A 27,867-nucleotide genomic window follows, 5' to 3' on the forward strand; every position below is an offset into this window, starting at 1 on the left:
AAAGATAGTGTTTTTTACCAATGTCTACATTGGTTTTGAAACTGGGTTTTTGTCAGATCATACTAAATAAGTTAAATGATTTGGTTGCAACGGAAATAGACGAAAATTTATGATGTCAATTTGGCTGCTATAGTACTGCTCAAAAAGTTATATAATTGGTTTTTGTCAGACGGAGTTATTCACACATTTATTTATTACATAATCAGTTAGTTTACCGCATGATTAACTTAAGTTTTATTGAAGTTATTTAATTAAATTTATGATCTTCATTATTATTACTGTAATTGAATACAGTGTCGTAAAGAGTGTTTCACCTAATCAAATAAAATTGTTCAGGTGAATTTATCTTGTTTTTTTGTACATTATTAATTTATGAACCAAATGAAATAATGGACGAGCACGGATGTCGAAGACTTATCACCTAACGGGCGTGCGTGTCTGTAACAATTAAAATGTGAGGTTTTGTTCTGATTGTCTTTATCTGTGGGAGTTAATAAATATGCTTATCAAATTGACTAAATATCAAAACGAGCTTAGATTATTTACTCTGCTAAGTAGGCTTGGTTTATTAAATACTTGAAATCGTTCATTTGAAATCTTAATCAAAGTTCAATTCGTTTAGTTTCAACTGTGCAAATCTGATTTGATTGAAATGACGTCGCATGTGAGAGTTCACGCTTCGCTTGTAGTCAAGGATGCAGCATCGTTTCTGCAGGATGTAAAAGTGCTCATCGAGGCAACACAGGTATGACAATCTAATCTTATTTTTCCTTGCCAACTTTGGTTTTTGGTAACTTGACATAAGATCAAAACAGTACACCTAAGACACTGCAAAAATTTTGCTCTCTAAACGTGCAGAATTTTCGCGATTTGTAAGAGCGATATTTGCATTTCATTGAAACAAAAAGTGTCTTGGTAGATTGACGGCACTGAATAGTTTCCTTAAAAAAATTTAAAAATCCAGCCCTTATTGTAGCCGATTCACGTATAAGATCACTTAGCTTTAACAATATGTTTAAAAATTTTAAATGGGGGGTGCCTAACTAAGCGGGGGTGGCGCTAGCAGAAAAGATCCAATACTTTAATCCTGTATGCGGTTATAAACTTAAAAGCAAAATAGAGAAAAAACATGTAGTGATTCCGAAACTGTTATTACCTAGTAAATAAATCTTTTGCTATTCAGATTAGTTACTTTGAATAGGCATGTCTTTTAGTCGCCATAGGGACCCTGGCGAACCAATCAACAAAAAAGTCACTTCAACAAACAAATTAAATCTGCTCAACACGAATTGAGTGAGAACATTGGGATACATAGAAATGACAGATTGAAATGAGTTTATTAATTTCTTTTTGAATTAATCTCAATACAGGAAAAACCAAAACTTATGATTGAAAAATGCATCAAAGAAGTGACATACCGAGCTGGCTTCAATCTTCTTGAATATAAAGGTCACGCATCATCCTGACTAGATAAGTGGTCCTATGCGTAAACCACAAATTTAGCGAAGATTCAAAATTAACATTAGTTTTAGAACCAAAGTGTTTTAGGCTTACTTTGGACGAAGTATTCAGGAAAAAAATATAAAACATTACTGGCGTCTACCGGTACTAACTTTGTGAGTAAATTTACTCGTTTTGGTTACGAGATTTCCCTTTTCCGATGTTACTGAAACTTACTTTCAAACTTGGCGGACTAAAAGGCGGTGCCCTATATGGAAACTCCAATCAGAGTTTTTCACTTTTAAAATGGAAGTTGAAAGTAGAAAACTGATTTCCACCGCAAATTCTTTAACAGAAGCGCGTTCCACAAATAATTGTGCGGCAGATTGATTGCAGTTATTTCTCTCATTTTAGCAATCTTAAAAAGTAAATCCTAACATTGAGTGGCAAAAAGATTAAAAGAATTAAAATTTTGAAAAATGCCCTTACAGCCAAACGTAAGTACTTTTTACATTTATTTGATCCTTTTATTCATTTTAAGGCTCCCAATTGCTTTGTGGAAATTATCAAATTTATGTTTTTTCCTCATTGAACGGAAATCGGCAACTGAAAGCACCAGCCACATTCTTGGTAAGTAGATTTTTTTCGGCACCGGTAGACGCCCCTAATGAAATGTCCGGGGTAGAATTATGCTTTCCAAATTTATAGATATTGATTATCCATAGTATCCATAGATTATCTACAGTATTCATTGTTTACATAGATTATTAAGTAATTGTGAACTTCATTGACTATTGTCGATTTAAAAAACTAAACCAATTATGATTATAAATTATCCGGAGAGCTTACAACGGTTTTTTGAGCGTACAAAAAAAATCTATTTATTTTGCTAAACAATTGGTGCGTATTCATTTTAGAGAATTGATGCTTGGTTTCTTTGGTAATTGTTTTTTTTTCGGAAAAAATCTAAACAGGATGACTAATTGTTGCAAATATGGTAGTTTTTCTCTGACGCTCAATGCGTATTGAAGCGTAATTCATTCGTGATTCGTAAATTGCATGTTTGTATGTTTGTGGTGTTTTGTTTCTCTAAACCCATTTAGTTATTTGACAGCGGAACTTCGCTTTGACTTGTTGAAAGGAATCCAAATTTTATTATTGTTAAAGTTGTTCCCTGAAAAACAAAATATTAAAGTTACAGAAAGTTTGCTTGAAGCATAGGGTTAGTTTCTCTGACTCCGTTCCAGGAAGCATACCATATTGCTTTGGAAACCAATGACAGATTTGCATAACATCTTAAATCGAAAATTATCTTTTCTTGTGCCGTTTTCGTTTAGGGTAAATCTGCCCTTTTTGAAGTTTTTACTATAAAGAAATCAACAAAAGTATAGCAAAACCATAGGGCTAAAATTTGTTGGTATTAGATTAACCAAAATTGGCTTGCAATTCGAACTATTAGAAACAAGTCAAGCATAGTAATTGCGATTGTTTTCACGTGGAACTGTCTCGTTAATCCTCTCGCAGCACATTGTTTATCAGCAAATCCAAACGGTCATTCGTTGGGTGTTAATGCGTGTAAAGTAATGCAACAGTAATACATATATTCGGATTTCAATTAAAAAAAAACTAAGTGCAAAAAAATTAATATCCGAACAGATTTGAAGCCACTACAATGTTCTCGTGAGTGTAAAGTATTCCTTAGTTAAAGTGTTCAAAATGATTGTTTCGGCTTGTTCATGGCCCCTGTTATGGGTTTATCTATCCAGATTTCCCATTTTTTTTATTATTTAAAGACGCAGGAACCATTTTACATATTACTGTAACAAGCTTAGTCTTCTTTAATTATATTTAATTTACCGTTGCAAAGATGCCATCAATGTCTTCATTTTATTTTACCAGACTAGTGAAAATAGATGGTTTACTAGTCTTATTTTTCATGCAAGTTTTAAGTTTTGAGACAAACATTTCCGCAGGCATTATTCGCTTGTTCATTTGCAGATTACGACAAATCGTGCCATAAGCGCAGAAAATTTTTACGAACTACTTAGTTTCATTTTTTTATGAACTAGTTGGCAATTAATCCATCGGCTGTAAGTGTCGGATAGTTGCGAATACCTGTCTTTGGTCGAGGACAGATCCTGGAAAATTTTTCACTACTGCATTCAAATTAGTTTTTAATTTTCGATAACGACAAGGGCAACTTTTTGTAGATTCATATTTAAGAATTAAGTTTGCAGTTGCTTCAAGATTTTTTCTTAAATCTGTCCTTAATAATCTTTTTCTGTCTGCAAATTTGTAGTAACTTGATCCCTTCTTAAAAAATGTCTTCCAAATATCATAAAGCCAATTAAACTTGATTAATTTTTCCTTAAAACATTGGACCTGTTTACGATGTTATTTGAAACGTGGTCTTCATTTCCAAATCGACAAGGTCAGCTGTTGTCAATTTCAATTTAAGAGGTTTTCAGAATCTACATGCCTCGAGAATATAGAAAAACTAGTTTTAAATTTTAAAATGAGTACTTTAAAGTACTTTTCCCCTCAGATAGTGGATGGATGAAACAGAATAGATCTATTTTCAGTTATGCTCCCCGACCTCCCCCCCCCCCAAGTTATAGAGCACCTGCCATTACATAAAAAAACATTATGTAATGGCACATTATGTAAAAATATGGGACGTGCGTCTGTGGGTGCAACTAATATGCACCCACTAAGCTGCGGGGTGGGGGGGGGCACAATAGCACAATAGGGAAAAAATCTGACGTTTGATATCATTCGGATATTTCAACTCTTCAGAAAGAACAAGGCTGTGTATCATACCAGCTGTTCAAACAGGCTGGCACTAAGAACACCTTTGCCTTGGTTGAAGAATGGAGCAGTATGGAAGACATTGAGGCACATGAGGAGTCAGAGCACGTGACCAAATTCATAGAGTTGCAGAAAGAGAACTTCACCATTGATAACAGAATGTACACTCTTGTTGAATTCGAATAACTTAGTTATTGACTCGATGAATTAGTGGGATCTTTTCCGTTTCTGTTTCTTCCCCCCCCCCCCCCCCCTCAAACATAGTGGGCGTAATTTTGCCATATTTTAATATAATGATTTACTATGTAATGGCACTTGCTCTGGAACTGGGAGGTGCATAATGTACTGGGGGGGGGGGGTTACAAATGGAAAAGATCCAATTAGTTCTTACTCTCCAGGATATTCTGTTTGATTCTCCGATATACTCCTATTCTGTCCCCCCCCCCTCCCTTGTGCATAGCCCTACTTACAAATTATGTGTTTTATATAGCACAATAAAATATTAAAATTAACAGTGTCTAGGGGTGTAAAAGTTATTTGGGGGGGGGGGGGGGGGCTAGTGGAAGGATGAAACAGAATAGATCTATTTTCCGTTATATTCCCCTGCTTAACACATGCCTTGATTTGAATTCTAAAGAGCACCTGCTAAAGTAGTGGGGTGGGCCATATGTGATCTGGTTACGGGCTATAACGGAACAGTGCTGAATCAATTCCATAATTTACTCCATGTGAACTCAACTGTTTAATAAATTTTTGCGCCAGCTAGAGTCAATTTATTTTACAAGCGACATTTTTGCTGCTGCTATTTTTTCTGCAGACTTTTAGATTATTACAACTTTATGTATGTACAAACGCACGTTACCGGTTGTGCTTATGGTTTTTGCGCAAATATTTCGCTCTCCGATTCTTTAAAAAAAATGGAAGGAGACATGTAAATTAGCAAGCATTTCCGTTATGCTAAATACTTTCATGTTCAAAAATAACAACCATCACGGGTTATTTAGTATGAAGTTTGAATAAAGCCAGTAGGAAACATAAGAAAACTGTTTTATAGACTTAAGAGTCAGATACTCTTCCTGGCTTAACCACATTTCTTCTTTATACACAGACCAAAGATCACACGCCGAAGTTAATCAGGCGATTGAAGAGGTTCTCGACAAACTACAGATAGGCTAGATCACTTCTTATGAACCCAATTTTAACATAAACAGGACGCTTAAAGGCAGAACAAGGGCTACAAAGATTTTGGACATGTACTAATATATTGCCCCGCCCTCGGCTTGTCGCTTAAGATGATGCGAGTCACAAATTACAGCAGGCAAAAGCTATATTATATTTTTAAAGATTATTTTTATCAATTAGATCATGGTAAATGTGAAAAAATTGTTTTGGTTTTTCAGAAAGAGAAGGGTTGTGTATCGTACCAGTTGTTCAAGCAGGTTGGCACCAAAGACAACTATGCCATGATTGAAGAGTGGAGCAGTATGGCAGACCTTGAGGCACACGGGAAATCAGATCACGTGGCCAAATTCGGAGAGTTGCAAAAAGAGAACGTGACCCCTGATGTCAGAGTTTACACTCTTGTTGAATTTGAATGAATCAACCATTCAATTATTGAATTCTTGGATGTTTTCCGTTATAGCCCGCAAGTCGATGACATGTAATAACTTGTACTTAAATCGATTATTTGCTGTCATTATTGATTAATTCACTACTGTGTTGTGATTTCTGAATCCACGTAAGCTGATTAAGGAGACAACAATGAGGCTCGGTAATGTGCATTTGCCGACCCCGCCCATACACATTTTTGACTTAATTGTCTACGAAATGAGGAGATAAGAAACTATCAAAAATCACATACTGTTCGAAAATAATTTGCGTTTGAGTTTACAAAAGTTAGAAAATCAAATTAATAAATGAATAAAATATTGCCACGCTGCTTTAGAAGGCCGATCATATCTGACGTTGAAAAGGTCAGACGACAAGACAAGCAACGATATAAACAAAAAAACAATAGTTACATCAAAAACTGAATGTCTTTTTCTGAAGAGGTTTTGTAATAGAGTCAGAATACCATCAAATGAAAATTGAACCGAACAAGTTCACCTGTCCTCCACTAGAAAGTTGATGGGATCTGTCCATGATAGGACCAGGTAACGCATCAACAAAAAGGGGCAAATATCAACAAACCATTGAAAAAAAATAAATTAAACACACCAAACAATAGCATTAACTGTTAAAAAAGATGGATTCATAAAAAATCCTTGAAAAACCAATGGCGCCCGTTTTCGGTGAGACCAAGTGTCACAGGATCACAAAATGACAATCAATACAGAAACACTAAAAATTTACAAACAATACGAACACAATGTATAGAGCACAGTCCACTACCCAAAGCATCTGTTAGAGAAATCAAAAAAGTCGTTTAAACTTGCTTCATAAAAAACAGATAGTTTCTGTCACTGATGCGATAAAGCTCAAATGGTTAAACGAAAAGATCCAAGTTGAAAAAAAAATCCGTATTTTTTGAGGATAAACCAAATCAAAGTTATTAATTTCAGTAAAAATCAGCAGACGACATTAATTATTTTTTCCTTATCTCAATAGGAATTCAATGAGATTTTTCGTTAATAAGAGTATTTTTTACAAGTACGATGAGAATAAAAAAGAGAGATAAAAAGTACCTATTCAATGGAAAAATACAAGAAAAGGGTGTCAGGGCCATTAGAAGTATAAAGTGGTTACTGAAAATTTTACAGATAATCAATTGATCACTTTGTTCACAGCCCCTATAATCGGTCATATTATAATAATGCAACAAGATATCAAAAAAGGACCACAAATTATTTAAAAAATATCCAAAAGTCCTTTTTTTAAATTCTCAGCATTGAAGAAATTAAAACTAAAAACTATCAACTGTCTGCATTAAAAAGTTAATTTTATCATCAAAAGAGAAAAAGAGAGACAGCAGCCAAGATAAGTCAAATGATTGCATAAAACACAGTCAAAAACCAGATATTCACAAAGAAATGCCCAAAGAGAGTAACAAAACCATCAAAATCAAAAACTTGTTCAAAAAAAGAGTAACATATTTTCAATTGGCCTTCTTTTCAGCGCTCGCTAATGGGAACTTTTTTTATTGAAAACAATACTTCAAAAGGAAACACAACTATGAAAAAGTTTCTAAAAATCATAAAAAATTAATGAATAATTTTAGAAATAGTCATAAAATAAAAAGATAGAAATTAACTGAACAGATAATGAACAGAACAAAAATCATTTTCAATGGAAAAAAGATCGAAGCTGCAAAAAAAGTGAGACCGAGCCAAAAGTTGACTGAAATAATACATAAGTAATGCTGAAAAAAATCTGTTGATTTCTTTCATCAAAATCATCACAACGAATAGGCATAAACTCGATACCTTAGATGCATTCCCTCAATCTCCTTTGGGAGGCCAATTGGAGTTTTTAATATTGAGACTAACTCTTAAGACTACAAAAAGCAAGACAATGCAGGCATTCAAATGTTTATTAAAGTATAAGGGGAGCACAGTCGAATCGTGAGCTATCTCCTTTAAACACAGAATTTGTACCTTTAGCCTCATTTAAACGCAGATATTATCTGTCTTAAGTAAAACCTCGGTAAGAAAACTGACTTTTCTGAAGTTCACATGCTAAAATTTTACGAAACCTTTCTAACGCATTTCCGATAAAAAAGGTAATTGTTCCAAAACTCGTATCGTAATATATAATTTGGGACAATTTTATCCAAAAATTTCTTAAATTGAACCAAAATGACAATAAACTGGAATAAAAACACGTCAAATATCAAATCCTCACCAGAAATTTAAATTCCGTTAGTTCTTCAAAATAAACGAAATTCGAAAAATCTTTTTAGTTAAAAATTCTGCGCCTGAAAGTCTTTCTAATTATGCCACTCACAACTCTCTACGATAAATATATCAATCGGTCGAAATTTGACTGAACAAAAAACTCTCACAATGTGAGGTCGGAACGACAAGTTATACGAAAAGAAAAACATTTGAGTGAGCGCGCATGAGAATAGACAGGATGCAGAGTTGAGATCCTGATTGTATTCACCCCGTTACAGACGGATGTATAAATTAGGCTCAATTGAGCCTTCAAGCAAGTTCACTCGGATTAGTTATCCATATCAGTTTTACATTACTAATAGCTGGGAGCGTTTAAAATTGGCTTTGCCTTACGTTTTTTTTCTGATCAAATTTCACCAAAAAAGGAATGTGAGGATAGTCGTCTGACGTATCCATTGTCAGAAAAATTGGACCATAGACGATTAAAACACCAAGGAAAAAAATTTCAGAGCATTTTGCTGCACAAAAAGCTATTTCAAACTTCAAAACTGCTCTTGTTCCGTGATTTCCATAGATGTATTTGTTTTGAACCCTGGATTTAATTTCTAAAAACACCGATCAGTCAAATTCGAGAATCTCTGTAAAAAAACTTTACGTTAGTCGTGCTTTCATATTGTTTTTTTTAAATATGTTCAAAATCTTTTTTGCAATCTGCCCTAATAAATTATATTGGTTGGATGAAAATGGAGGTATTATTTATGCACTGAGTAAAGTTTTCAGTAAAACGAACTTTTCAAACCATTATGAGTATAACACGACAAAAAATCTGCTTTCACAGAAGTGGAAGTACATTGCAAATATCGCGGTTCAATTTAACTCAAATGCAAATTCTCTCAATTACGAGCGAACATATTGTTGATGATAGCTTTCATCCACAGATCAACGAAAACACTACAGAGATCTTTTAGTCCGAAATTTTTAATCCAAAATCTTTAAAACCTGCTTTTGAGTCATTTCTATTCACTTTTGATTTGTGACATGGCTGTCTAAATTCTCCTCATAACTTCAGAATTGATCACGAGAGATTTTGAGAGTCGGCAACCTTTTTTTTAGAAAAATGTTTCCGGTGTGAATAAAAATGTAGTAAAATTACCTCTATCACGAAAAAGTATGATCTGTGTGAGCAAACAAAAAAGGAACCTTGTGTTAAATGAATGGTAGAAAAGAAATTACCCGTTTTATGAAAAATCATTGCTCAAATTTATACGAACACGAGAATATTTAGGTTCGTAAGACGGGTTTCCGCTGAAGACAAATATTTTTCCTTCTGCAATCTCATTGTTTTAAACCGAAACCAAAAATTTTACCGTCGCACTGAGTTTGAAGGTAATTTCTAGGTAGTACTCTAAATAAACTGCAGGTGCCGTACACAATTTTTAGCTACAATATTTATTCTTGATTCACGGTGCGCTTAGACCGAAGGCTTTTCTAATGCTGATACGCGGAGCAATTCAAGTTTATTAAAATATAATACTGTTGAAGTGAATCGCGGGGCGATCCGGCCCATAAAAATTACAGATTAGATTCGCGGGGCCTTTTGACTCATTAGAAATTCTGGCTCGATTCGCTTGCAGAATAGAAGGATTTTAATTTGTTTCAAAGGTGGGTTACGAAAACACAACAAAAAGAACCAAAGTAACTTAAACAGACCATGTATGGCTGCTTGGCAAAAGTATATGCATGAACAAACTAAAAATATTTACATTAGAGGAAGGAACACTTTAGCAGTGAGTCGCAAAATGTATGGACATTAACTTAGATTAGAAACTACAACGTGAAATCATTTAGCAGCAGACATAAACAAAATAAATATGGAAATGTACCAAATAAGGAAGTGGGGGAATAGAAGGTGGACTAAATGACTATACGTTTTGGTATCCAGTGTACCACATTTAATCTTCTGTAAAAAGCAAAAAAATCTTTGCTTTATATTCGGTTTTATTTTACAATTTGAAAAATTATAGGTATCATATGTAATGGTTACCATAAACAAAAAAAATGGCGGATGTTTATGTTTCCAGTGAGTTTTAGGAGTTTTAATCACTTTCCGAGACTGCATTCATTTCGGCTTCTAGTTCAGAGCGTATGATCGTTTCTAGGTTGTGTGATTCGTAAGTCTGAATCCCAGGTGCGACTGGCAGTGAAATTCTTACGATTTCAAGGTATGTTGCAGGGGTCGGACTTCGCTCAGCGTGAGTTTGAATTCCATCGACTACGCTTGATTGCGGCGCGATTGTGGAGAAAGCAGAGGAGCTTCTTTGAATTAGCGGAGTTGACTGTTTGGTTAAATTATTTGATTTTTGGTACTTGCTGTTCATTTAGCAGCGTTTTGGAGCGGTCAAAAATGGGGGCAGGATACCATCAAGTCTGTTGAATCTGTTTTCCTGGAGCGATTTCTTTTACTGCTACGCGGTTCGTTCGACATGATGTTCAGATTTTTTGTTTGTTTTCTCTTGTTTGGTGATTGTGGATGGGCTGGTTTTACCAGCATTCTTACTCAAAAAACTCTTCGGAGAAATTTTTTACGTCGTCGACGGGTGGCTTTTTTGAAGTTCGTTTTCTGCCCTCCACTTTTCTTTTTAAATCCTTGGCGTGTCTTTTAATTTTGTCTTTTGTGAGTTTCCCTGATGACATTTTTGATCGCATGTCGCCCAAAGCAACTAGAGGCTTATTTTTGGGTTTTGTTCCAAATTCTGCTACGTCAGATTTGAGCACCGTTACTGGAATCTTGCCCGGTCTTTTGATGGTTTAAGTGATGTCATCATTTTTCAGGTTTGTTGAGCCGGGAACCAAAACTTCATATAATCATTGTAAATCCATTTCGGACATTTGCTTGCCTGTACCTCTTTCGCTAGTTTCAATTTTAAGGTTTTCTTTGCTCTGCTCATTCTACAACTGAGCACATCTACTTTTATCAACGCGTCTCGTTTGAATTTTCAATTTGTTGGCACTCATTCGCATCGCGAGTTGCACTGGTTTTCTCGTTCTCCATTTCAGCGAAGCTGCAGTTTGTGTTCTCCCATTTGTTTTCGATTATAAGGGCGGTCCAATAAACTGTTTCTAGATCTAAATATTTAATTACAACATTTTGCTAAGATAGTTCAATTAAAGTTGGCTCTTTGCCTATATTGCTTAATGCCGTATTTGGTTTTCGGCCGAAATGCGCCTCAAATGGGCTTATTTTCAGAGTTTTATGTCTGCATATTCTGATTTGGTAAACTATAAGATTTACTGAGCTTTTAAAATTGATTAGCATCTTAGCAGCTTCTTTGATGCACCCCAATCTACGTTTAAATGTCTGGAGTCATTAATTGACGCTGCGATTAATTCAATATTGTTTTGCTCGCAGTAGTTACTGATTTGCAAACTGATTTAACATCTCGCTTGGTGAAAGCGAATTCGACGCTGTATGTCGTGCAGAAAAGGTTATTTTGGAGGATTTTTTGGACATTATTAGCATTGGCATGGTCAAATACCTCCACTGATAAAAAATTTTGAGAAGCCATCTATACAGGCAATAAACAAAGCCTCCTGGTAATTTGGTCTTTTTCATCATAAATTGGACCACCAAATGAATCTGATTCTCTTCATTAGGCTCTTTGCACGGTTTTATGGAGGTGGGAATATGTTGAAGATATGACGAGCTTTAATTTTTTTTTCCAATTTTAATGCTGATCCCGCATTTTGAGGCCTTCGATTGGATGTTCCTCTTCATGTATGACCACCATGTATGGATGGCTATATTGGACAAAATACAACGATGGCTGGAATGAATTGCTTATATTTAGGCGTTTTTGATGGATTGAGGAATCGCCATGCAATCATCAATGCATGCACAGCCCGACTTCTATTGTCAGTCGCGCCAAAATCCGTGTCTGTAGGGACTCAGCTGTGTGCAGCGCTCTTCTATCTTTGCCAACACACAGTCGCCAATTTCTTTCAAGATTGCATCCTTCGTCGTCAGGCAAGCTGGCAAGCGTTTTGTGATTATTTTGCTCCGGGATAAAATAAAGGCATCAGCATGTATGTCTAACAGTGTAGATGGGTTGCTTGAATCACGTGAAAGAATTCTAGCGCCAAATAGCGAATTGGCGTGAGTTGTTTCGTTTCCCTCTCTTCGCGCCGCAAAATTAGCATTTAAGCTTGTTTTCTTCTCATTTTTTGGTTTTAGCTGGTAATTTGCCTCAATTGCGCAATTTGGCGCAATTGACTCGTAATTATATTTATTTAAATAAGCGTTTTGGGCTGCGTTTCACTAAATCTAATTTTGCTACCACGAATTGCTGATTGTAATGAGTGATTATGGAAGCTATTTGAATTGGTTCGCGAGAGATGTAATCAACTAAGCCAATTTTGTGCCCGGCAAAACCTCTATTTCAAAAGTAAATGATAAAATTGGTCTACCCATTGAGTTAATCTACCGTAATACGATTTGTTTGAACAATGTTCTTTCATGATAAAAAATTAGTGCTCGATGATCTGTTATGACCATAAATTAATGTCCAAAGAGGTAGTACTTGAAATTTTCGATAGCCCATATCACACCCAGAAGTTCTAGTTCGTTATACTATGTCCCGATTCGTAAGAGTTTAACAATCGTGAGGCAAATGCAATTGTTTGTTAGCTTTCGTGGTCTAATTCATCAAGGGCTGCCCCTAAACCTCCTCTAGATGCGTTGCATATTATTCAGGTTTCCAAATTTAAATTGTAGTGTTTAATTGCAGTTGCTTGTGTTATTCGGTTCTTTATTTCTTCAAAACTTTTGGTCCATGTGGACTTTTCTGATGTTTCATTATTGGTCTTAAGGGTTGTTATAATTTGGCTAGGGTATAAATGTAAAGAAATGGTGAGCCGATCGGAGAAGCAATCTAGATTTCTTCAGTGTATTTGGTAACTTTAGATTCAGGATACCGCTCGCTTTCGCTTCTAATGGTTTTAAAGCACTTTTTGTAAAGTTATGGTCAAGCCATTTGATCTCGCTCTTTGCAAACTGGCATTTTGGTAGACTTTTTTGAAGGTTTTTTATCTAAATTCTTCAAACAGTTTTTGGCCAAATCTATATGTTTGTCTAGCGTTCCATTAAATCAATATGTGTTTGTAAGTCTAATTAATGTTGTATCTACGGCTTTTTGAAATTCGGCCGGCATACATGTCAGAAAGTAGAAACTTTTTTTGAATCGATATAGACCTGTCATATTGCCGCTAAGTGTATTAAAACTGCAATGCCACCTGATTTTTTGATGTAAATTTAGCTGGCTATAGGTATATTGCAAATCGATTGTTACGAAATATGATTTGCTTCGCTTTTGAGCTTATTTTTTGGGAAAATTATTGTTTTAGGATGTCTACATTCGGCATCCGGTATTTATTTTTGTGAAAAATTTATCGGTTGTTGTTTCACTGCTATTATTGTTATTACTTGAAAGTTATCACTATGGGTAAAACCAAGTTTTTGTCTGAACATGAATAAATTTCTTTGATATGACCTTGTTTTGACAGTTTTTCTAATTCGGTTTTGATCTTGTCTTGTATAGCTCCCTGGACATTTCTGCATTTTCGATGACGTTCTAGGTAGTTTTTAAATTCGATTGAGAGGATAGTTTTCTGACTGACCAATTCGCGTTGTGAGAACAGGGAATTCTTCGGCGACTAGTGCCTTGATTTGTTCTGGCGTATTTAAGCAGTCCTCTTTTTCGTTGGTCGCTTGTTGTTGTTTGATTCAAGTGACCAGCGTCTCGAGCAAGGTTCTTCCGATGGGGGGCAGTAGTCTTTTTTCAACGATTACGATTTGGGCGTTTCCATTGACCAGTTGTTGCATTCTATTGGAGCAAATAGGGTGCCAGATGTTGTCACTGGTTCATTTGAAAAATTTTTGATATTTTTCTTCTTTAACGTCAACCACTTTGCTTCTTCGGAATTGTCTATGATCAGCTTTGCTATGTCTTTCGTCACGATGGAACACACACTTCCAAAGTGAAGTAGTAGTGAAATCGTATTGTTTCCTATTTTGGCTTTCATGTTTTGCGGGGTGATATCGAGGCAATCATCCCTTGATATTGCTGCCATTGTAAGCAATTGTCATCTGAAGAGCTATAATCGGAACTGTACGAAAGATTTTAATTTTCCATATTGTTTATTGTCTCTTCTTCTATTTCTTCGTTTACAATATTTTGGGTTGTTTTATTTTTCGTTTGCGTTTGTTGGCACATTTCTGCGAAGAGATTAAGGATTCTACAGTTGTTGCATTTTTTTCTACTGCAATACAGTTTTGTTTGTGGTTTTGTTGCCAATGTTGACCGCATTTTCTACATTGATTTGTCTGATTTCTGCTTTTTCAATTGAGTTGAATTGGGGGCAAAAATTACCACCTTTTTTTTACTATGTTGATATTAACAGTATTGTTTTGTACTGTTTTGTATAGTTGCGCCGCGTCATTGATTTTCAAATTGCTTTTGCTGTCCCACCTCTAGTTTTATAGCTGTTTGTAGAGATGTACTTCGGTCTTGAGTTTGGCGGTGCAAATGTAGCTGGATTTCTGAGTCTGACCTTTTGGTTAAAAATACGTCTCGTATTACAGTTTCTGTGCAATCTGGGAAATTGTAATTTTCAGCCAACTCCTTTTTATGCTATAATACTGTACGGCAGTTTCCCCTTTTGTTTGGTTCTTTAAACGAAAAATTATCTGTCGAACGTAATAGTACGGGATCTAATTGAAGATGGTTCCATTAGTTTCCACAGTTCTATTGTTGTCATTTCTTTTATGACTGCATAAGTTTCCTTTTTGCTCAAAATTCGTCTGCCCTCAGTTCTGATGCTTTAATAGAGGAGAGAGAGAGAGAGAGAGAGAGAGAGAGAGAGAGAGAGAGGGAGACGCATTTTTTATCGCAAAGATCCAAGGGTCGGTCACAACAGAGGGTTCCAGCTTCGATTAATTTTTGACAATTGAGTTGCCAACTCAATTTTAGTTGGGCATTTTGTGTTTGACGATCTCTTTCTGTGGCCTCAGTTGGGTTATCGATGGTTATCTCGGTTCCGCTGGAAGGGGTTTGTGCAAATTTAGGTTTCCATGGTTATTCTTTCTTAGCGAGAATGGTTAGCTTAACTTTGGTGCTCCACCTCTCCCAACGGAGTGGGGGTTTCGCTGAGGGTTGTTTCCAAAACGTGTCGATGGCTAAGGTAGTCTTCCTGGATCCTGCTGACTGTGCCATGTCGTACGCAAAACTTTGCCACGTTATTTATTCTTGAATCGCGGTGCGTTAGACCAAATGCTTTTCTAATGCTGATTCGCGGGGCAATTGAGGCTTTATAAAACAAAACACTGTTGAAGTTAATCGGCCCAATAGAATTACAGAATGGATTCGCGGGGCCATATGGCTCATTAGAAGTTCTGGCTAGATTCGCTTGGAGAATAGAACAATTTTTTTAATGTTTGTTTCCATAGTGGATTACAACAAGAAGAACCGAAGTAACATAGGCTTGGCAAAGGTATATACATGAACGGTTGCTTGGCGAAAGTAACATGAATGGTTGCTTGGCAAAGGTATATACATGAACAAACTAGAAATATTTACAGTAGAGGAAGGAACACTTGAGCAGTGAGTTGCAAAAGGTATGGACATTAACTTAGATTAGAAACTACAACGTGAAATCATTTAGCAGCAGACATAAACAAATGATGCAGGGATATGAACCAAATAGGGAAATGGGGGAATAGATGATGGATTAAAGATGTACACTTATCACAGCACGTATCATTTTGTTGCAATTAATTTTGCAGGTGGTTACATGAAAACTCGCGGGAAATGAGCGGGAAATGCGGGAAGATCATATCGTTCACATATTGACAAAAAGTAAATTGTCGGGAAAAGGAAGAGGGCAAATAATGATCTGGGATTAACACAAAAGTAGCCAACTTGAGTACCGTCGTCCTTTATGATTGGTTGTTATAGTTGAGCAGCTAGCATTCACACAAAACTGACCGTAATTTCAAAACGCAAAATCAGCAAGAGCATTTTCAAATTCACCATGTTTTTATCTGACAGTTGTCACATATATAACAATGTTATAGTCGTTGCGCTTGGAAGAAGCGAGAGTGTGAAGAAATTTTTCCTCACCATCAAATTTGGAAAATGATAACTCTTCTCATATTTCGCACTCAAACTCAAAAATTTTTCTCTCAGTTGTAGCAAATGCACCAATCCACTCGGAACCTTAACCCAAAACAATTTCAACAGTTTTTTCTGCCCAAAAGAGTTCTTGTCGGGACATAAAAAGCCCAATTGAAGTTTCGCAAATGCTATAGAAATTTTGGAGATGCCAACTTTTTCATGTACTTGTAATAAAACCACATCAAGCGTTTCCAAGGTCAAGAAAGAGAACATCCAAGCCAAGATCTGAAACACCAATGTGTATCTTTTCGAGATCTCGGAAATGTTTACGTTGTTTTTCATCCAATGCTCAGCATGTTCATTAGATAAAAGTAAAAATTATATTATGAGCTATGATACAACAACGCATAGTTTAAATCATAGACCAAGCACATGGACAATTGGGTTTTAAGCCCAGTTAACAAAATCTTGCGTCTTTTGTGCATGTATTACTCTTCGTGTGGAATCGAGACCAAACACTTGTTGTTGAAACAACACAATACACTGAAGCAGCTTACTTGCTATTGTGCATTCATTCTGAAATCACAAAAAACCTCTTTCCCCTTTACCGGATATTCTACTGTAAACTGTGAATTTTCTCACCAACCTGAACTGAATTTCTGTAAACAGGTACAGTATCGTTTAAATAAAAAAAACAATCTGTGAAGAGTTTTAAATTAAAGTCTTGATAAAAAATTATAGGAAAAAGGTTATCCCGGTGTTTTATGGCTAGGGTTAGCTTAGTCTAAAAATTCGTCAAAAACAAGGCAACATTCCGTGACTGCTGCCCACCAATAATTAACAGAACATTTAAAATGGAGAGTTCTGAAAGCTCGGAGGCTGTGTCATTTGAAAAGGCTTGATCCAGGTTTTGTAAAGTTATTTCCAATAAAAATCAACTACGCATTCAAGGTCCAGAAGATCCAAATTTCTCGGTGAGCAATTTTTAAATAAAATTGAAACAGGAACATGAGAAATCACCTCAAGCGAGTGAGAACAAATTTCCTTCTAAAAGTTCAACAAGGAGGTCCGGTAATGTGCGAGCGCACATAATGTTCCTACCCCTCTAATCAAAATGTTTGCTCAACTTTTTTCAACTGAAGTAAAAGGCGTGACGTGGAAAACAGTGAAAAAAAAGAGATATTATTGGTTCATTGCTCCATAAGCACGTGACACTGGAAAAAGTGTCTCTGTTTCTGGCATCCCGGGCATAATCGGCAAAGATTTGTACAGATATTGATCCAAATTCTAATAATCTGAAAGAAAAAAAAGACGACATGCCAGCAAAATACCTTAAATTTTGGCATGTATTAGTACAAACTCTCCTTAATTTTTATAATTTGAATGAAGATATTTGACTATTATCTGAATTAAAAATCGATGACGATCACAAAAATTTTTTAAGAATTTACGGCACCGCCCTTTTATTCTGATTACAGTTCCTGAAAAACCCAACCAATAAATTCAAAGGAAATTGCCAAATTGACCTATTAGAAGAACAAAAATCTCCCTCTGCCTTCAGTCTGTCTTGAGTCATCGTATGTTTTTTGGGATGTGCGAGCCCATATATATATATATATATATATATATATATATATATATATATATATATATATATACACTTCATACAAAACACTGCAAATGAAAGATTGGTTTTCACGCATTTGATTATTATTATTATTATTTTTATTATTATCATTATTATTATTGTTATTGTTATTATTATCATTATCGTTATTATAATAAACATTGTTTTGCTGCGTTCTCCAGACTGGCCTTATATGAAACAGTTCTGCAACAAAACATCTTCTTTACAGAACATAACTTCCGATCTTGTATATTATATAAGCGGACTTTGAATTGGAGTTCACCCCTCGAGAGGCAGTTCACTCAACATTTTAAACAATTGCCTCCCGATTACAGCGTGTGACCTAAGAATCTGTGCTACTGACTTCCGAGCGATGGAAACTCCTTTTATCATAACCCACTCACAAACTTTTTAAGCAGATATATTCAGATCAGGAAAGTAAGCGAAAGCGAAGAGGTCCGACAGCCTTAATTTTTAGTAAAAAGGTCACAGGTTTTCGCATTTTACACTGCTATAGTGCGCGAATACTAGCCACAAGTGTGATTGATTATAATCCTTTGATCTCGGCGCCGACTATAATCTAGTTTTTTGATTTCGGGGAGTAGTCACCAATTTTTGTTAGTGCTAATGTCGCTAGAATTTGCTGCCAAGATTAGCGACAAAAAATGGCAATTTGTTTGGTGATTCTCGCATTGTCGCTGATTTTGGGCAAATCTGCTAAGATGTAAAAAACAAACTCAATGGTCTAGTTTTACCTGTATCAAAGGAAAAACGATTTTAGGCAATGTATACATTTCTGATTTCAACTAATTTTTGAAACAAAAGAATGAAAACATGGTAGATTTTTGTTTTGACGCTTGGCCATTATTGATTTATAACCAATGATTCAATACTTATGCGCCTTTTTCAGACAAATTTTGTTTCAATTTGTGTCCAGACTCTCTGTCCCACTTTTCCTTCTGATCAGAACTTGATTAACTATAACTTGAATTTTCATCACTTTCTAATCTTGAAACAAAAAATGAAGTCTGAACATCAAGACGGGGTCACAAATGGTATTTTCTGATACGTATAGTTTGTTAAATTTCTGAATCTGAATTTTAAGAACTTTTGAGAGTTTTTAAGAATTTTTCCAAACATTAAAACCAATTACATAAAACAGAGAGGTTAAAACTGACATGCCCTCAGAATAATTAAAATTATTTTTCGAATTAATCAAAATTTCACACTATTCTATGAATGATCCTCTAGTTATCGATTGACCTTACCCATTATGCTGCTCGTTCCTATATGCAAAAATACCAAGCGAATATGATCCTAATTGTCTGTATAATGGTATATTTTCATGCTGACATAGCAAAAACTCTGTTAAAGTTCTTTTAAGAAAGTATTTTTTCCCTTTCGCTCGTACATTAAATGGTAACTAATCGCGTTGTTTATTTAGTTTTAACCAATCTACAAACCATCAGTGAGACAATGGAAGGACTGAAGACACTGGCAACTGTTTTTGTGTTGTTATTTGTAATAGTGAGTTTGGATGCCAAAGTGATCAGGAATGAAGAGAGGAAATCCAGTCCAGCTGTTGACAAAAAGAGTGCAGAAGAGGCACAAATGATGCTCCAACAAGGTACCATACAAAAAGAAAATTCTTGTATCAAAAATGTTTTGTCTTGAGCGATTGTGTTGGTCAGTGCTTGTTTAACATATAAAACACGTTTGAATTCACAGAAATTATCTGAAAACTATTATCTCAAGAATAAAAAAATATTGCAGAACAACTCCTAAATTACAATTCAAAAAATGACAAAACAACAAAATTTTCAATTTTTGTTTACGCAAAAAGACTATTAAAATACTTTAAAATACACAGAAATCATCGTGTATTGTCAACTATTAAAATACGTGACAATAAACAGAAATCGTTAAGCAAGTCAAACTTATAAACGTTAAAAATTAAATAAGTTCTCCAATTAATCACATTATGAGCTGAGTGATAACAAAAACCAGCAAAAAAGGAGTTAGTAAAAAAACCACAAGTGATCGGAAACAAATGGCGTTTAAGCATGAAAACCGTTTGCCGCAAAAGCGCAGTTATTGAGTCAAATTTTGCCGCAATAAAAGGTTGGTGAAATTCTCTGTTATTGAGTTTCAAGAATAGATTCTTTTGAGATTAAGAGAAAAAAAACACATATGCGCAAAAATAAAAAGGAATGTTTCTCTGAAACAGATAGTCAAAGTCATGAAAATATTAATCAACTGAATACGTTCACAGTTGAAAAAAGGGCTCGTGAAAGAAGATTTTTTCTAAGAGACCGAAAGTTTCAAGGAACACCAATTTTCTGTTCCAGTTTGAAAAGCTGATCAAAAATTTCACGCTTTAAAGCGACTGGCTACATCTCCTACAACTCCAGCATTACTAAAACTAATGCTACAATTGAACTTCTCAATGACTAGAAAAAGTCAAAAAATGTAAACAGATCATTAAAATCAGCTTCCCAAGCAATCTAAATTTTCAGGATTGTAACAAAAGAAAATAAAAACGAAAACAAAAACTGACAACTGACATTCAACAAGACACTCTTATGACAAATAAAAAGAGACGCTCCTCACAAAAAAAAATGAAAACGATCTTGAAAAATTATGGCTACCGGTGGCTTGCGTAAGTTTTTTAAATTTTTAAATGAAACTGGACGTTGAAGTATAAAATGCAACAATCACTGATCTGTATTATAGGAGCTGTTTGTATTTTTTTATTCATCAAGTTTCAGTTCTCTGGGATACAATTTCTAAAAGAACATAACATTGAGTCGGTGAATTTTTCACATGCTTCACTGGAACAAAATTGCAACCAATCAATCTTTTGCCAATTTTGCTAACAGTTGCATTTGCTTTATTTCTTGTAGATCACTGAAAAATATGGTGCGTAAAAAAATCATAAACCGTTTTGATCAAAATTGTCTAGTTCAATATCAATCAACATGCTGGTTTCTCCTATATTAAGTTTAAGTTTTCAGTCTGCGAGCAATGATGATTTTTTTGGTAGTAACTGATGCGCTAAGCATTGGTTTTTGTGCTGTTGAACGCTTAGCACGTGTTACTTTTGTAAAAAAAAAACAGTTCTATGCAAAAGCGATTTTCAAAATCTAAAAATATGTATTTGCCGTCTTTTTTACCATAAAATCATGAATATATATATATATATATATATATATATATATATAAATATACATATATATATATATATATATATATATATATATATACATATATATATATATATATATATATATATATATATATATATACATATATGTATATATATATATATATATATATATATATATATATATGCATATATATATATATAGTTATAACGGCCCTCCGTTTTAGCATTACATTACATTTTTATTCTGGAAGAAAACATTTGAACTCCTAACTACGATAATTGTAAATAAATTTTCTACTGTTCCGTGATTTAGGCAGCTGCCCAATTTTTGTCTGGACAAAATGTGGTAAAAAAGAGAAAACTGAATTTAAACTCTTAGCAGTAAATTATCTCTGCGTGTGATCTGTGTCATATTAGAACTTTCGTAAAGAATCCAACGTTCTTTTGTAAAAAATAAAGAGAATCAGCTTCCTAATAACGTCTCTTTTCTATTGTTTTAATTACGCAACTTTTAAATTATTTATATTTTTCTGAGTTAGGCAACTCCCCCTTTTTTGACTGGATAACTTATAATATGGGAAGAGAAAACAATAATAAATTTTTTTTGGCTATTTATTATCTCGGCTTGTGTTCTGTGGATATTGGAACTTATAAAACGGTCTCAAGGAATAAAGGGGGATTACCGGTGTGCGCTGTTGCTTAACGGATAATCAGGGCAATGCAAAGAAAATTTTCTCAAGTTCTTCTCTTCTTTATTAGATTTAAAGTGAATATTTCAAACGGCACGTGTAACCAATTTTGTTTGAAATTATAACTATTGATACAATACTTTTTCGTAAAAATGTCGCTTTGTAATTCATTACACTTTTACATCTTCTCTGGAATTTCTTCAAAGAATTATAAAAAAACATAGTGCATGTGGTAAAAATATCACTTTTCTAAAATCTTTTTCGAGTAGTTTTTCTGTTGCACTGTTTAAAAAATTATTTAAGAAAAACAAATTCTGTTTTCCTAAAACTTTTCTCAAATCTGATAAAAAACAATCTGCTGGACCGAAGTCTCTGGTCAATTTAGTAGCTGTTTTAGCTGCAACGAAAACCAGCCAGTATTAAACAAACTGTTTGAATAATTTTTGATTCATCAGACCTATATGACCTCAGTTCACTGCAACACAATTTTTACAAGAACACAACAATGAGTTGCTGAGTCTTTCACAAACTTCAATGCAACACAAATTGCGAGCAATCAATCGATTGACAATTTTGCTAACAGTCACAACTGCGCAATTTCCTGCAGATCACAAATGCCCTAATTTCCTGTAGATCACTAGCGGGCAAAAAATTATAAACCGTTTCAATCAGATTTGCTTAGTTAACATTAATCAGCATTCTGGTCTCACTTGAACGCATTTTTGACAGTCAGCAAGCGACATTGATTGGTTTCGTAGTGAATGATGCGCTAATCATTGTGTTGTGAGCTCTTTAAAGTTAAGCTCATGTTACTTTTGAAAAAAAGCCTGCCGATTGCAAAAATGCTTTTCTCTATCTGAAAAAATCAGTTATTGCGATTGTTTTCCTGAAAACGTTTGTTGCGGTTTTCAGAGAGTTTAACTATGAGAGACTTCATTTTTTTCTGAAAAAAATATCATCATCACTCTCCGAACAGTACTGCGTTACCTTACTATAATCTCAATTTCGTGAATGAAAGCATTCAAACGGCTAACTAAAATAACTGTAAATAAAATTTTTCTATATTTTTGTTAGTTAAACAACTGCTTCTTTTTGACTTGATAGTTTATGATAAGAAAATCGAAAAATGGATTACAACTTATAACAAAATAATATCTCGGTGTGTTTGGAACTTTTTGAAAATAACGATATACGGCGGTGTTTAACGGGTTATCAGGGCAATAAAATCTAAAATTTAGTTCTGAATATGGAGTATTTTTCGTCAGATTCAAAATGAACACTGCAAATGGCACGAGTAAATAATTTCACTTTAAATTCTCTCTACTGATTCAATGCTTTCCCCTTTACACTTTCCATACATCCATTTTTTTCGCATATTTATAAAAATCATCGTTCATGTGGTAAAATTATGACCCTTCTAAAAGCTATTTCTACAAGAGTTTTCTCTGTTCACTATATTATTTAAGAAAAACTAAAAAGCAGTCTCTGCTTTCCTATTTTTTTTGTACAAATTTCATAAAAACGATTCGGCTTGTTTGAAGTCTCTAATCAATTTACTGTGTAATTATATCTTTCATTACGCAAGTCGTGAAGGAAGTTAACATTCAACTCAAATCTGATTAAAACCGTTGACAGTGATTTCCAAAATGGCATCTGAACTATTAAAATAAATCCTTGTGACCAGGCAGAAGAAGAAATGTCTGAAAAGTATAAACTCGGTGGCGAGTCTACAATTTCAGTGGTTTAATCACAGCACAGAGCAGAGTATGCGTAGTCTGATCACGGCACAACCTACGGTCTGAATATATTGATATTCTGCAGTTTATCTAATTTGGATTCTGATCAGAACACATGCTGTAGTCCTGATAGTTTGATCAAAGCGCTTTTCAGAATCTACTTCTTGGTCTAATCATAACTAAATGGCCCAACTACTAAATGATGTCGGGTCCCTTTAAAACTAAATATAAACAACTGCTAGAATGAAGGTTTTAAAACCATAAACTACCTCGTTTAACAAAAAAAATACGGTTTTCCAACGCTTTCAGTCTACTCTCTTAGCGACAAATTTTGAATTAGATTTTACCTATTTGGCCGCTTCGCTGGAAAATTTTTCGGTGAAATAAATATTCTATAAAGGATACTAAAAGACTCATCCTCGTTTAACACTTTAGACCGAATCGTAGAACTTTTGGAGCTTGATTTAGTAACCCCCCCACCGGTCGCGACAGAAATAGGTCTCCATCTCCACAGTAATCAATATTGGTTCAACCTGATGCCAGTCTGCGTGATCTGTACGCTTCCTCTGTGTAACCCAAATTGTCTGATCAGAGCAGCATTGAATTTGAATTTGAATTTGAATTTCTCCTGTTAATTTATAAAGCACGCAGAAGTTGTGGACACAGCAGAATCCACTATGAAAAATCCATAAATCCAAAATTTCATCAGGAGTGGACGCTTGCAAATACTAACGTATCTTAATTAAGCGCCCAGATTTTATTTAAAAACAAGTTTTTTTAACGTATCGTTTTGAATGATCAAGCTATATTGAAGTGCATTGACTAGTTTTTTAACTTTTATACAGGACATGGTCTCTTGTTCAAGCTGAGGTAGTATTTTTTGTTTCAGTAGAAAATTTATCAAAATTTTACCGCGATAACCCAGAGATGTCCGAGTTGAAACTCTTTTTGACGTTTTTGTTTGTATAATGCGAGTGGTTTTCGAGCGAGTATTGTACGAAAAATTTTGATTTGCGGTCAAAATCTCATTCATCATTTTGTTTGAATGTAACCCAAAGTATGATTTAAGGCTGAATGAAAGCAGATGTTTTATGTACAATTCACAAATTGTCAAAATTTTGAACTCGAATATAGTATCAAAGATGGAGTCACTTGGTTTCTTTCTAAAGACAATTCTCAAAATTTTCTTTTGTAACCGTTCAATTTTTTGAAGCTTATTCAACGTTGTCCCACCATAAATAAGAAGTCCATACTCAAAAATTGGTACCACTGTAGTTTTGTAGAACATCAAAACGGTGTTGCGACTGCAAGTTCTCCTTAGCCTTGCAATTATTCCGATCCACTTCTTTAATTTTAAACAAATGGATTCCACATGTTTTTCGAAAGTTAAATTCGCGTCTAAAATTACTCCTAGATATTTGTAGGTATTGCACTTCTGAACTGGGCAGTTTTGAATGTTTGTGTTTGCTTTAGTTTCAAAAAAATTCATTACAAAAGTTTTTGACTCGTTTAAATCCAATTTATTTTGATGTAGCCAATGTGAAACTGAATGAATTTCAGTAATTAATTCTTCATAGGTTGGTCTGTTTTTGAAAAGGAGGCTGGTATCATCGGCAAAAAAAATGGGCCACAGATTTGGCTTATAATACTCAGAAACCAATGAAAATGCCATAAATTAATCTGATTATGTTTCATGTTTCATCTATCGGGTACATGATTTTTGAAAATTTTAAACAATGTTTTTTTTGTCGTTTCAGGCGAGGTCGCTAAAAAAGAAGCCCTGGAGTCAGCTCAGAATAAGATGTCTCACATGAAGAGGCTGCTGGCCAACTACCAGAAGATGGCAAATGATGCACAGGCAGTCAGTCTCAGAGCCACTCAAGCCAATCAGGGTATTACCATGTAGAACACCCAGTGCACCTTGAGGAACACCACAAAAACCTTTTCTAAACAGATTAAAATGAATCACATTAATAATAAATGATTGGTATCCAGGAAGGAATTGATTATTATACCGATCATAATTTTTGATGAGTTTGGTTTAAGATTGCCTCGCAAGAATTTTAAGTGCTGAAATTTAAGGCTGAATCATTCAGATTTATTCAATTATCGGCCCACCAAAAAAAACACCGTAACTCATATTTATTCTTTTTAATCTTTTTCATCTCAGTATTTGAGAGGAAATGAGAAATTTGACTCGTAAATACCAAAAGTGACATTGAATTATCGCTGTTGTTGCAGATAAAATAGAAAAACGTAAACTTAAGCAAATATGTAAACTTTGTAAAATTTCCCGGTAAGATTTTTGGGGTCTTTCACATTATAGCCCCCCCAGCTTAGTGGTCAGATAACCTATAGCCCCAATCATGGTACTTATACCATAATGGAGGGCTTTATTTTCATGGGGGGCTGTAATGGGAAAGAACCGAATTTTGTTTGAATACACGATTCCCATGTAAATCAGTTGACACGTTAATGTCAGCTAAAGTTTTGTTTCAATCATCTAGGTACCAAAATTAAGCTATTCTCCATGAAATTGGCACCGACTGACAAAAAAATTGAAGTAATTGAGCATAAAACTTTGTACATTGTTTTAAAATTAACTTTAAATTCATAATTGCGTTTTGGTCTTATTTAACTTGAGCTCAGTTGGACATAATGATCAGTTTCATAACGCCCATAAAAGAAATACTCCCCTCCCAGTAGTGGCGATGAAATAAAATTTTGCTGGATTCATGTTAATTTGTGAAAATTCTTTTTGTTGTTATTTGAAATTCAGCTCTTCAGATGCACTTATGCTCCACTGATTTTGTGGGAACCAAAAATTTAGATAAGGTTTCAGAAAGCATTTTCTGAAAATTTTGTTGTGATATCCTAATTATAATTTTCCTAACATTCGATTTGTAATAACTATTGAGATCTATTATAGAGAAAAGTTGCTTCTTCGATTAAAAGAATAATAACCCGACGTTATCTCATATTCAGGTGATATGAAATAACTAGCTTAAACACGATTTTGGACATTGAAGACAACAAGGCGGCTCGGTAATGTGCGATCGCATATAAGGTTCCGACCCCGCTCATCCACAATGTTGGCAGAATTGTCTACCAAATGAGGAACAGATAGAAAAACACAAAAAATTCGAGTATTTTTCAAAAAAAAACTGGTGTATGAACGAAAAGATAGCCTCTAAAGCAAATAACTCAGTGGAGTAAAAGTTGATGCATTAGATTGATGAGATATGCCAATATTAAGAAAACGAGCGAAGACGAACGGCAAAATCAAACAACAACAACAAACATTAATTACATCAAAAAATTTATTTTCATAATACTTGCTTTTTTTTCGAAAAAATTTTATTTCCAAAGACATGAAAACCATTAATTCTAAAGTTAAAAATTTAAATAGGTTCGTCCATTCTTCCTAAGGAAATCCAATGGACCTGCAATTATCCAGAATATGTCTTACGTCTACAAAAAACGTCAAATATGACAAAAATCAAAAATTCATTTACTTTTTTTTGTGAAAAGCCCGTGTGGAAGCCAGTAAACTCATAACGAATTCTTTAAAAACATTAGATTTTGTTACATCAATCCCTTTTGATACCTTCCCTGACAAAAATAATGTCATCTTTAAACTTTAATTAACGAGACCCGGTAACAAACAGACAATAAAAGGAACAAAAATTCGAAGTTAGTTGTTTTCAAAGTCATGAAAGCCATCAGCTATCTACTATTATCAGAAAATTGGCTCATATATTTTTCCTTGAAAAACAAATCAAACCGGGTCATTAAACCGGAAATTAAATAGACTAAAAAGACAAAGTAAAAACGACAGTTAAAGACAAAATTGCAAAATTCATTTAAATTCTTCGAGAAAGTATTGTCGAAACGGCAAAGAACCACAATCTAAATCTTTAACGATTTAAATATTATTAATTATGTTTTATTTTGAACGCGAAAAATGTGATATATGAACTGACAATAACGTGATAATTTGACAAAATTAGAAAGTATGAAAAACGGGCAAATACCTAAAAATTAAACAAATTTGAAATCTAGTAGTATCAAAGCCAGAACACCATAACTTAAGGCATAAAACCGCAATAAAGACTAAAATTTTAATTCAGCAGAAAGAAGGAGCACTCTTTGATTGCTGACACTAAGCTACAAGTTGACCAAAGTAAGAGAAAATGGAGGCAAAGTTCAATAAGCCATTTATTTAAAAATCAAATATTTTAAAAAACAAAACGACCATAAGCTTTCAAGCAATCAACTAGATAAATTAATTTCGAGCTAATTAGCAAGCCAATAGGACCTGTCACTAGTGAGCTTTGATTTGAAATGTTCTGTTATTTAATTAATATAAAAAAGATCGATTTTTTTAAATAAAAAAGCGA

The 27,867-nt window shown here is 34.3% G+C and overlaps 2 protein-coding genes across 5 annotated transcripts; both read left to right on the top strand.

Moving 5' to 3' along the window:
• Nucleotides 1-366: 366 nt before the first annotated feature.
• LOC142345436 (putative monooxygenase YcnE) lies at nucleotides 367-5,973 on the top strand. 3 transcript variants are annotated; one of them, XM_075397485.1, is made up of 3 exons: nucleotides 367-454; nucleotides 623-745; nucleotides 5,649-5,973. In XM_075397485.1, exons 2-3 carry the CDS (start codon nucleotides 653-655, stop codon nucleotides 5,844-5,846), a joined length of 291 nt encoding a protein of 96 aa, XP_075253600.1. In that variant the 5' UTR covers nucleotides 367-454; nucleotides 623-652; the 3' UTR covers nucleotides 5,847-5,973. The 3 variants fall into 3 exon arrangements, with proteins under 3 accessions (XP_075253600.1, XP_075253599.1, XP_075253601.1); XM_075397484.1 differs by lacking the exon at nucleotides 367-454 and having other exon boundaries at nucleotides 561-745; XM_075397486.1 differs by lacking the exons at nucleotides 367-454; nucleotides 5,649-5,973 and adding an exon at nucleotides 4,237-4,488 and having other exon boundaries at nucleotides 561-745.
• A 10,768-nt stretch (nucleotides 5,974-16,741) lies between these two features.
• LOC142345437 (uncharacterized) lies at nucleotides 16,742-25,485 on the top strand. Of its 2 annotated transcripts, none has more exons than XM_075397489.1 (3): nucleotides 16,742-16,918; nucleotides 19,321-19,503; nucleotides 25,225-25,485. In XM_075397489.1, exons 2-3 carry the CDS (start codon nucleotides 19,353-19,355, stop codon nucleotides 25,371-25,373), a joined length of 300 nt encoding a protein of 99 aa, XP_075253604.1. In that variant the 5' UTR covers nucleotides 16,742-16,918; nucleotides 19,321-19,352; the 3' UTR covers nucleotides 25,374-25,485. The 2 variants fall into 2 exon arrangements, with proteins under 2 accessions (XP_075253604.1, XP_075253603.1); XM_075397488.1 differs by lacking the exon at nucleotides 16,742-16,918 and adding an exon at nucleotides 18,863-18,931.
• Nucleotides 25,486-27,867: the final 2,382 nt, after the last annotated feature.

The sequence above is a fragment of the Convolutriloba macropyga genome, chromosome 9 (genome assembly GCF_964194025.1).
Source record: "Convolutriloba macropyga chromosome 9, txConMacr16.3, whole genome shotgun sequence".
NCBI lineage: Eukaryota > Metazoa > Xenacoelomorpha > Acoela > Convolutidae > Convolutriloba > Convolutriloba macropyga.

Bases quoted from the DNA above. Each gene is read 5' to 3' on its own strand.
- LOC142345436 (XM_075397485.1), top strand. From the start codon at position 653: ATGACGTCGCATGTGAGAGTTCACGCTTCGCTTGTAGTCAAGGATGCA. The intron at 746-5,648 runs GTATGACAATCT...TTGGTTTTTCAG, and splicing joins TGCTCATCGAGGCAACACAG to AAAGAGAAGGGTTGTGTATC.
- LOC142345437 (XM_075397488.1), top strand. From the start codon at position 18,898: ATGAAGTCTGAACATCAAGACGGGGTCACAAATG. The intron at 18,932-19,320 runs GTATTTTCTGAT...TTGTTTATTTAG, and splicing joins TCAAGACGGGGTCACAAATG to TTTTAACCAATCTACAAACC. The intron at 19,504-25,224 runs GTACCATACAAA...TTGTCGTTTCAG, and splicing joins ACAAATGATGCTCCAACAAG to GCGAGGTCGCTAAAAAAGAA.